We start from the raw sequence: 12214 nt of genomic DNA, 5'->3' as shown, positions 1-12214 counted from the left end.
TGTGAACCCAAGGCTCAAGTAGAACACTTGCCCTTCATGTCATGCTATGGAAGTGAACCCAATTTGTCAATAAACACACACACACATGTGCGTGTATGTGTGTATTTGTAGACATGGCCTAGTGCTTAAAAAGTTCATTTTTATAATGGACAGCACATTTAGTTTAAAAGGCCTGCCTTGTCACAACATACTCTATATTGCTGATTCTGCCTGAGAATTAAGTTATGGTTTTAAAAAGAAACTACTCAGGCATTATCTCCGTAATTCAGTTGAACAACAGAAATACTTGAAACCATTCGTGGATTCATTTATTGTACTTTTCCTGACTGACACTAATTAGAAATCCATGATTAGCTCAATCCATTACTGTGGATTGATTTGTTGTTATAGACAGGTATGTGCACAGACAAGTACATATACACACAATATACATGTTCACATATGCGGAGACAAGCCTAAGTATACATTCATGTTCCTACAGCTCATACATGAACATATACTATACTTGCGTGTGCTTACAGTCACATAAACATACATACAAATTTAAGCACACAACCAGATGTAAATGAAGAATACACATATACACACGCTGTCATGTAAGCATGAAAGTAAGCTTATTCACACATGCAAGTTGAGTAATGAATCCAGGCACAAGCAGGAACCGTTTCGGAAACTGCGTTTGTACTAAAACAAACATACGTATGTACACACATATATATGAACATGTTCTCTTTTTATGGTTGGTTGGTTCATTCATTTTACTCAATGACATGAGCCAATATACATGGCCCTTCAATAATGCTACAAATAGCAGCCATGTCGTTCTCAAATTACATTCTACTGTCTGGAAAAGGGGAGATTGGACTCATGTAATTCTCAGTGGAGTGTGCTCTTTGTCTGGGAAAGGAATGGGATGGCCATAACTGGAATGCATTTCATAGTGAATATGTTTTGATCAGGTATGATCAGGAAGTACACAATAACTGAAACAGTCACAGACCAGTGAGGTATCTCCACGGTTGCTTGACATATTACAAATGGCGGCCAAATCTCTTCTGGTCAGTGCTGCAATGCCTTTTATCATACATTTGCTCATTCAGAGCCTGGGACTAAACAGCAATAAAGCCTCTATGTAAGTTGATCCACTTGCAAGAAATAGCAACTAAAGCTTAATAAAAAAAGAAAAAAAAGATTCATTAGAAAATGTGAATTCTGATATTTTGAAATAGATGGGTTGGCTGGATAACTTTTATCAATGGTCTTCTCAGTCAGAGCTGACTATATATCAGTAAGTATTATATATATATATATATATATATATATATATATATATATATATATATATATATATATATACATACATACATATATATATGCTCTTGGTTACATGTGTACAAACTGACTACATGCACAAACACACATGCAAGAACAAAAGGAAGCAAATCTAATGTTTTGGACGTTGCTTGTGTTTAAAAACAAAAAATATATATGTATATATATATATATATATATATACCCTTTTTGTGATTGGTTCTTTTTACTCAATGACATGGGCCAATGAGGAGGCCCCTTAACATGGCCATTTGACAAGTTGCAAATAGCAGTCGCATAACTCTCAAATTACATCCTACCATCTGGAAAAGACATATTGGAATAATGTGGTTCTCAGTACATGCTCTGCGCTTGGGAATGGGACGGGGTGGTCACTGCTGGAATGCTTTTCATCGCAAGTTCAGTCTAAAATGATGCTAACCTGGGGCTAAACAACTAACTAATGGAGCCTCTTTGTGGTCAATTGCACTTGCTAGAAATAGCAGCTAAGCTCAAATCACACTCTACTTGTCTTCAAAAAAAAAAAAAGTGGGGGGAGCATGCATGAGAATGTTAGTCCCTGCTATACAATTTGACAGATGTTTATTGTTGGAAGGCTTTAATCATAGGTTTTCTCAATCAGGTCTCAATGGAGTTAAATAAGAACTACAAACGTTTCAAGCTAGCAAAGAATCCTCTACAGTTATGATTCTCAATCTTTCTTCTATCATTAAACATCTTCAGCTTGATGTAGTTGGCCATTTATTTCTTTTCTCTCTCATGCAAAAATATGCACTTGATAATCAATATATATAAAAGACTGCTTTTTTTCTTCTTCCATGCCCTCCTTCATCTTATTCTTGGAGCCTTTAGATTTTAAAGGCTTAAAACCCAAATCTAAAGGTTTCTAGCAGAGACACAGAGACGCAGATCCACATATTTCGGGAGAGTGTATGGTTTAATGAATTCAGTACTGATGTCAACTTTGCCTTTCATTTTTCTAGTAAAGTACCAGTATTTGGCTTCAGTGGGGCATGAACTCAGTGCAAGAAGCCATTTCAAACTGCTCTGCAGGCTTTACTTATAAAAAAAAAATTTAATTTTCATTCTGTGTTACTCTCTAGTAGGATCTGCTATTGTTTGTAACATGCACACATGCATGTTGACACACAGACACACACATACAGCCAATTTCTTAACCGTGCCAGTGGCATGTAAAAAGCACCATTTGAGCGCGATTGTTATCAGTATTACCTTACTGGAACTTGTGCCAGTGGCGTGTGAAAAAATATTTTTGAGCAAGGTCGTTGCCAGTGCCGCCGGACTGGCTCCTGTGCAGATGGCACATAAAAAACATCATTTGAGTGTGGGCATTTCCAGTACCGCCTGACTGGCCTTTGTGCCGGTGGCACATAAAAGTACCCACTACACTCTCGGAGTGGTTGGCATTAGGAAGGGCATCCAGCTGTAGAAACTCTGCCAGATCAGATTGGAGCCTGGTGTAGCCATCTGGTTCGCCAGTCCTCAGTCAAATCGTCCAACCCATGCCAGCATGGAAAGCAGACATTAAACAATGATGATGATTAGTAAAGAAAACTACTGTACTTGTGAGACAGGTTAATAGGTGATCAGTGGACTTCCAGAATAACTATCTCCACCTCGTGGAGAAAAGTACCAGTAAAATTTTACCAGAAAAGGACATGGAGTTGATGGGCAAAAATGTAAGGAGTGGGGAATGTTTTGGACAAAAAATTATTTCAAAAAGGAAACAGTCTCCTGAATCCTTGCCTATTTCATTCTCCATAAAGTAATGATGGCTATTTCAAAAGTTTGCCTATCAACTATTAAACCCATCTCATGAGTGTTAATAGTTCATTTACTAATCCTTTAGAAAATTATAAATTGGCTGTCAATAACAGGAAAATATTTCTATTAGTTTTCTACTTCTAATTGATCATATCGACTCCAGTGATTGTTTTAGTGTGTATGTATGTATGTATGTGTGTGTGGTATAAATGAGATAGTTTTTATCTGCCAGATTCTCCCACAAAACATTGGTTGGTCAAAGCCTTTTGTAGAAAACACTTGAAGGTACTACACTGTGGGATTGAACCTGAAAGCATGTGGTTGGGAAGCAAACTTTGAAATCACACAGCCGTGTGTGTATATAAACTTGAGATACCATACTTGTTAATCTGTTTCGCATCACCTGTTAGTCGTGCAACATTGATATTTCAGATTCTTCTTAATATAAGACTCCACTATATGTATTGAGTACTTTTCTCACCTTTGTATATATAAATGTATTTATAAGGGTATAATATATATGATGTGGAAAAGTCATTTTAGTCATTTAAGAACACAAAGACTTTTATATTCACTTCTAAGTCCCTTTCTCTTGCTCTCGTGTGTGTGTGTGATTTTCAGTATTAAGCTGATTCTTTTGAAACCCTTAAACTAAAGATTATGTATTTGTGTTACTGTGATATCTATACATGCACATGTTTACATTTTACTGGTTTCAAATATATTCACACCTTCATCAATCATTGTTTCAAAAATGGATATAAATAGCTAAATTATTCCAAATCATTTTCAAACATAGTAGAATGTGTTCCCCATTTTTATTTTTCTTCCATATGCAAGTACTCTTTATTATATCTACATGTTTGGTTTTCTTTAAAATGTCAAAAACATGTTAGCTGTTCTTTTTTTTTACTAGGTCAAAATGATATAAATGCCCTCTCGTTCTCATGTATGTGTTTATATGTAATGATTTTTTATTTCTGTGAAGCCACTAGCATTAAATCGCAAATATGTTTACATTTTTTAAACACTGTTGTACAGGTAAACCTCATAAGATATGCGATTTGCTTTATGTATCTGTTCATCAGTCTATTTAAAAATTGTAAACACATGCACACACTTCTCTACAATAACATTTATATATATTATATTACAATAACATTGTGATTTGTTTTTGTTTTGTTTTGTTGCTTTTTTTTTCTTTCTTTCTTTCTTTTTTTCCAGAATTAAAAATTTCTTGTGATTTTGTTGATTGCTTTGGTTTGTTAATCTATAACAAAAATATTTAAAGTTTATTGTTGATCTTCACTTAGTAAATCTAATTAATCTTTACTTCTTAGTCAATATATCAGATATCAATCTTGAGGAGATGGCTTCCCTCAGCAACTTTTTACAGGGGTCAAGCTACTGTCAGGAGCCTGAAGGAAATCAGTTCTTCTGAAGGAAAATCTTAGCTTCCTACTCCCATGTGGTATCACTCAATCTCCATGATAGGGAAGGAATTAGTTTGTTCAACACAAGTAGCTAGCTAAGCAACAGCTTGGGTTTCTTTTCTTTAACCTCCCTTACCCTATGTTTTTCTAACCTATATTAGGTGGTAGTAGCAAGCCTTTCTTTAAAACTGGCTTCAGAAACAGAAAAAAAAAGACCATTTCTTGAATATGTTTGTGTTATATATATATATATATATATATGTGTGTGTTTGTATGTTGGTGTGTATGTGTACACATGCATACTCAGACACACACACACACACACACACACACACACACACATATATATATATCTTTTCACATATACATATACATACCTGGAGTGTTAAAAAAATTTAATGTTTAGTGCATTACTTTTTAGAACTGTAATTCTACTACTAATGTGTACAAGAGTAATTAAATACATTTTATTATATAAACATATTAAATTACTTTTCCTTATGGCCTTAAATATCAGGCTGTTTTTTTTTGTTTTTTTTTTTTTATTTTATGATCATTTTATTTCCTGTTGGTTCGCCAGTTTCTTCTGAAATTTATTTGATTTTCATGACCCCAGCAAACTTGGGACTCTGCTTCCTATACTCCCCACAACTGTAGTATATTCATTTATGTCTAAAATTTATTTTAAATGCCTCTGACTTCTTTGTTTTCTAAATTTATATTAGATCTGATAACATGTTCCCTAATGTGATTATGTAGATTTGTCTTAATTAGCAACTAATAATAATTGTTTAGAATCTCCAGTAAAAGTTTTAATAAAGCAGAATTTATCCTGAATATTTTCCTCTCTGAACATTTACTCTGACAACAATTTCCCCATTTACACCAGAATGGACTTAAAAAGAAAAACCAGTTTTGCCAGCAGAAAACAGATGACTTGTCCACTTTTAAACATTTTCATTTTTATTTATTGTTTATTTCTTGCTTTGTTTTTTTTTTAATTGCATTTTAACCAAAAAATAATTTTAGTGCCATCTTCAATAAAGTAAAATTTGTTTATTTTTTAGGGTTACCATACTGTTTCCCCAAATCATGAAGCTATGCTATCATCAGGTCTTCCTCCTATGTCAACATTTCGCAGTAGTAGCAACACGCTACCTACTGTGCCTCCTGTGTCATCATCCACATTTTCCAACACTTCACCTACAGTGAATGGCTCTGATATTATGCAGGCCTCTCGTAATCAAGGAACTACACAAACAGGAGACACATTAGGAAAAGCATTAGCCTCTGTAAGTGTTCCTTCATTAAGCCAAGTCATTTGTATAATTAACTCCAAAATAAACTAATTAACTTAGATCTACTAAGAACAATAAAAGTGCTTATGGGAAGCTGTAGATGAGGTTAATTCCCTAAGTTCTATTAAAGTTATTCTTTCATTAAATTACATGATTCACATCATGTACATTGTAAGGTAGTGATACTTGAAACCATAAAGTTAATTAAATTGGCTGTTCTGCTCTTTAATGTAAAGTGTATTTGGAATATTTATTTACAAATTATACAGTGATTTACATGTAACAAGTAAACATCCTGATCTGAAATATCTTTGCCATTACAAAAATTTGTGCCACTGTTGGTTCCAAATATTTTTCAAATTGCTGTAATAAATTTTATAAATTAATAAAATAAACTGCTATATTTAGACCCAGTGGAATATTTTATTGGCATTGGTTGATCAGATTTGCAATTTTACAATATTTTCAAAAATAGTTTAAATGACTTTTGTTTAGATGCTCTGCTATAGAAAGAGATGGATCAATTTTTTTTTTGTTCGTTTATTGGTGCCAGCGAAATATGTTCCTTTACCCAAAAGCATTTGCACAGTGTTTCAACTCATTATCTAATAAGCCTAACAATTAGTATTCTAAAGTGTAAGCTAGAATATAAGACTCTATGTAATGGGATTATTCATGTTATTTCAGTTGTTTTAAATTTAGTCTTGATGACTTAGTTTATTTTTATATATATATTTTCGTTGTCTCAATGCTATCAAAACTTAGAGCATCTGACTTACAATCTTTAAGCCTCAGAGTAACAAGTTGACCACAGCTTTCTAGTATTTAGTTTTTTTTTTTTTTTTTTTTCTCTGTTTTGACTTCAAATTTAATTGTAAAGAAAATTTTAGATATTATTTTATACAACTACTTTATATAAAGAAACAAAAAAAAAATGCTGTGCCTTGAATTTCACAAGGGTGTTACATACTGGATTAGTCATGTAATAGTTGTGGAGAAAGAGGCACCAAGTGGAGAAAGAGAGACTTAATTTACAGCGTTGTTATTAGAATGATAATTGATACAGAAGTGGGCCTCTGACTAATTGGCTGAAGTCTTATATGATATTTACATTATCTAAGATAACAAACTGTGAATAATCTAAAACAACAAGTTTAATGTCCAATGTTTCAACACACAACTTCTAGCTCTAGTAGCAGAATATAATTTAATTTATTAATTGTCAATAAGAGGTTTCTCCCTCCATGTGAATGAAATATGAAAAATGTGGAGGCATTGTGATGTTGAGTAGATAGTGAGACATGGGCATTGACTGTAGATGATCTGTGGAGACGGGAGAGTAATGAGGCAAGCATGTTTTGTTGAATGTATGTTGTTAGCTCAGAAATAAGTTGCAAGCACAGCTAGGCATTAATGTATTATTAGCCAGTGAGTGCAGGAGAGACAACTACACTCTTATAAGCTATGTGGTATAGTGGACCAGTAGTGGCTGGGTGAAAAAGTGCTGTCTGCTGTCAGAGGAGACTGCCCGTGATGGGAGAAAAATGAAGAAAAACATGGAAAGAAGAGGTGGTGTCTGATCTCAAGAAACTCAGGAAAGTAGGCTTTCAGGGGAGATGACAAAAGATTGAAACAAGGTCCAACTCATGCAAGGCATGGAAAAACAGATGTTAAAACATTTGTGATGATTTTGAAGATCTCCGCTGAGTTCAAAAAACTGTCCCCTACCTCCTCTTTCTTCCTCTAATTTTTGTTTGTCTGTAATCCCTTTTATCAAATTATTATTTGACATCTTAAGCATCTTTATCAGAATACTATAATTAAATAGCATGTAAATATGATGTTATGGTTGCTGATCAGTTGGATTAATAAATATTTTAATTTATGTATTGAAGAAGTATTATATTAACCTTAAACTGTACACTTTTGAAATGTCTCATACTGATCATTAGAACTGGCATCAGGACCCCAAAAATTGTCAGCAGGCAATCTAACTTGTAGTGTGCTTAATAGAAGAAAGAAGGAGAAAAAAACTTAATATTTTCATATTTTACTATGAACTAAGATATATATTTATTTAACCACTCTACCATATGGAGATGTAATGGTGATGGGTGGTGAGATCTCATTAAATGTGCAGTAAATGGGGGAGTATATTTTTAGGGACAAGCCAGTGTATGGCGCATAACTATGCCATTATCTTAAGTTGCTGCAGTGTGTGCCATATGTTACATACAGATTAGATGCAATAATATGTATGCCTTGCAAAATCTACCATTCAGTTACACACACATGCATGTATTTGGTGGTGTTGTGTGGGTTCACATGTATATGCATGTATACATAGATTGATAGGCAGATAGAGAAACTGTATTAGCTATCCAAGGTACGAGTGTTGGTCTACATATTGACTTAGAATTCTGAATTCATTCTGTACTAAAGAGCAAAGTCGGATTTTACATGGAATGGAATAATTATGTGTTCGTGTCTGTCTTCAACAGGGATTGACAAAGCTGTGTTGATAGTTTTGAAACCAGTATCATGTAAATATATGTGCATGTGCAGACATTACAGCAACACACTCATAGGGTTCTCTAAAGGGTTTCAAGCTAGAATTCTGATTTAGTCTGCAAATCATTTCTACCATTTTATATATTGTCCTCTGAAGAATTTAAATTCTCTTTTCTTTATTGTTTTTGTCATTATTTTTATCATCATCATCATCATCATCGTCATCATCATCATAGTGGATTGGCAGGAATGATTAGAACATGGAGAAAATGCCTTGCAATATTTGTTCCGGTACTTTCACTGAGTTTGAATCCTACATGGGTCGGCCTTTGCTTTTCATTCCTTTGGGACCAGTAAAACGAAGAACCAGTCAAGTACTGAGGGGTAGCAACTAACATCCCCCTTTCAAAATTGTTGGCCTTGTGCTTAAAACGGAAATGCCGGCAGAACCGTTGGCACACTGGACGAAATGTTTAGCGGTATATTGCTTGTCGCTACGTTCTGAGTTCAAATTCCACCGAGTCGACTTTGTCTTTCATCCTTTCAAGTTTGATAGATTAAGTACTAGTAAAACACTGGGGTCAGTGTAATTAATTAGTCCTCTCCCTCCAAATTTCAGGCCTTGTGCCTTTTGTAGAAAGGATTATTATTATTATTATTATTATTATTATTATGGTAGGGGATTGACAGAATCATTAGTGTTTGTTATGACTCTTTACATTCTGAGTTCAAACCTGCTGAGGTCAACTTTGCCTTTCACCCTACCAGTCAATAAAGTACTAGTCCAGTGGTTCCCAACCTTTTCACTGCCAAGGACCCCTTTCATTTAAATGAGTTTTTCCACAAACCCCTTTTAATATGCTTATCCTTATTTATATATATATATATATATGAAACTTTGAATTTAGTTCACAGACCCCCCCCCCCCCCCAGTACTACCTTTGCGGACTACAGGTTGAGTACCACTGTACAAGTCTATTACAGGGATCAGTGGTATCAACTAATAACCCTTTTCCCTTCATTGTTATTGGTAGAATTGTTAAAGTGTCTGGTGATATATATTCCAGATCTTTACATTCAGTGTTCATATCCAGCCATTGTTAGCTTTGCTTGTCATCCTTCTTGGGTCGATGAAAAGTACTGGGATTGATTTGATTGACTAACTATCCCCACTCCCCAGATTTCTGGTCTTTTGCCTATTGAAGCAATTGTTACTTCCTCTATTACTAATATAAATGGCAAAATCAGGCACTGAACGAATTGCCTGCCTTATGGTATTTAGTTACTTCCCCTTTGCATTTTGAGTTCAAATCAATCTGGGAGTGTCTTTGGCTTTTCATCCTTTTGGCATCATGCAAACATGTACTAGTCGTGAACCAATGCTGATTTAATCAACCATTCCCTCCGTCCCCCCATTTTTGTGGTCTTATGCCTATATCATCATCATTGTCATCATCATCATTTTCATTGTTCATCATCATTATCGTTATTTATTATTATGATTTGCTTTTCTGTTTTCTAGATCTACTCCACAGAACATACTAACAGCAGTTATGGCTCGAACCCTTCCACTCCAGTATCATCACCTCCTCCTATGTCAGGTAAAAATTCAAATCATCAGGAGAAAGCAATTATGGGAAATATTGAGTACATTAGATCTAAAGGTTCTATAAAATATATTAGAACTAAAGGTTCTATAATATATATATATGTCCTATAAATGGTATATATATATGTGTGTATGTGTGTGTTCACCATTTTTAGGACATTAATATGTAGTGTACACTTATATATATTAATTGAATAAGTGTATTAATAATTATTATATCATTTGTTAATGACTTATATAAAGTTATATGTAATGGGAAAGAATAATTAAGCAAAGATTCTTTTTAAAACTTGCCTTATGAATATTCTTTCATCCAACATAGATGAAACTGGAAGTATTGTTTATCCTATAAAAATGAATTAATGCAGTTATATATTATCGTCACCTTTTAGTATCTATATTTCCATGTTTGCATGAGTTAGATGGAATTCAGTGAAGTAGATTATCCAAAGCCAGATGCCCTTGCTGTTGCCAACCCTCAACTGTTGTCAAGACAAGGGTATACACATGATGAGCTTCTTTTTTTATTTTCCATCTATCAAATCCTCTCAAATGGCTTTGGTCAGGCTGGGGCTATAGTAGAAGCCAACTGCTCAAGGTACTGAGCTGTGGGACAGAACCTGACACCGCATGGTGGAAAGCAAGCTTCTTGACCATACATCCATGCCTGCACCTATACAGTCCAGTTTAAAATACTCTACTAGATAAAGCATTTTGAATCGACAGGTCTTCAAATGTTCTTTGCACTTCACTCCATCATTGAAGGTTGTCACCATCTTGTTTTCATCATCATCTGGCAAACTTTTGTAAGGACGAAATCCCTAACAGGTTTGCCTTTAAAGTGTTTTGGTATCACGAGATTACTTTCTCCGGTGGAGAGAGAAAATTATATCAAAATCACCTTCCAACTGTTTTGATGTTGACTAGCAGAAGTAATTTCTATAGTACTTGTAGGAGATGCTTCAAGTATTTTAATAACACACATCGTTTAACCAAAATGGGACCAATGAAAATGAGGATGCACATAATGGGGTTAATACTATCATTGTTCAACACCCAGACTTTTGGATGTGGATTTCAGTGGTAATGCAGAAACTTTCAATAACAGAGTGAATTCAAAGACATCATCAAAAATATGATGTCTTTTAACCTCACAATTTTATGCTGAAATGTCAGCCATATAGACAATTTCTTTTGCAAAGTGAGTGGAATATGGTATCAACATCATATTATCAAATAAAACCTATTTAAGGATTTTTATTTTCAAGAAAGGTAGCTGAATGAAGAAGGCTTTGTTAGATACTGGTGTGACAGCTTTAAACAAAAGAGCGAAATTCAAAGAATATTAGCAGTCTTGAAATTTAACAGTGCTTATATCTAGAGTGTTGAATGCCAAAATATCAGCTTTATTGACTATTATGGAAAAGTGGGAAACATTGTTTGATACAAAAGCATACTGATTTTATTTGTTCATTTGTGTATGAAATTGTTTAATAAAGCTTGTTATTGAATTATTTTGTTACTATTTCAGGCCCAACTAGTCACTGGCAGCGACCAAGCACTCAGAGCAGCACTACCTCGCCACATTTTGACAACCATCTTCATTCATTAGTAAGTGTTTGCATCATTTTCTTCAAATGTTCTATTGAAATCTTCCAAACACTTCAGCTAATCCAATTTGTTATGAATGTGTTATCAGATTGCTTTCGTTCCAGTGGTGAAATCAATTTCTAACTCTCAGTTTTATCACTATTAGATGTCAATATGGTGGTTAGTTCCTACAAATGATTGCTTCAAACTCTGTGATTGGCATTGGGTTGTAGATTCTCGGGCAGTCCACTTTACATTTACTCAAGTCTATTTAGCTGAAGCTATGGATTTTAAGGCAGACATCAACTTGTAAAAATACTTATTCAGTGTGCGGAGTAGGGACATATGCAAGTGTTTAATTTTGTACATCGGTTCATCTCATGCAGCATGCCACCACACATACACTCATAATCACTCATACATCCTCACAGACTTATATACACCAATAATTGTAGTTGTGTGGGTCAGTATATGAGGTATACATACTTCATGGGGAATGAATATGAGGTATATATGCTTCATGGGGAATGAAGCATGTTAAACGCTTAAGATATACTAATATACTTTTGCTGTAGGTTCTTCCACAATTCTGAAGGATAAAAAAAAAACAATATAAAGACTGCGATGCATTTTTATGGTTGTTTTGCTCATTTTAA

The 12214-nt window shown here is 34.2% G+C and overlaps 1 protein-coding gene across 23 annotated transcripts in view; it reads left to right on the top strand.

Annotated features, from left to right (window-relative positions):
* Positions 1–12214, top strand: part of LOC106868645 (transcription factor 12) — a 145414-nt gene that overhangs the window by 108352 nt on the left and 24848 nt on the right. For all 23 annotated transcript variants that reach the window (XM_089365770.1, XM_089365781.1, XM_089365771.1 and 20 more), the window contains 3 exons: positions 5618–5842; positions 9882–9960; positions 11500–11579. In XM_089365770.1, the coding sequence (XP_089221896.1) occupies positions 5618–5842; positions 9882–9960; positions 11500–11579 (384 nt within the window). The remainder of the gene's footprint in view (positions 1–5617; positions 5843–9881; positions 9961–11499; positions 11580–12214) is intronic.

Source organism: Octopus bimaculoides, chromosome 18 (assembly GCF_046866305.1).
Source record: "Octopus bimaculoides isolate indiv1 chromosome 18, ASM4686630v1, whole genome shotgun sequence".
In the NCBI taxonomy this organism is placed as follows: Eukaryota; Metazoa; Mollusca; class Cephalopoda; order Octopoda; family Octopodidae; genus Octopus; species Octopus bimaculoides.
The sequence above is the reverse complement of the archived record's forward strand: the minus strand, read 5'-3'. Positions and strand labels throughout refer to the sequence as shown.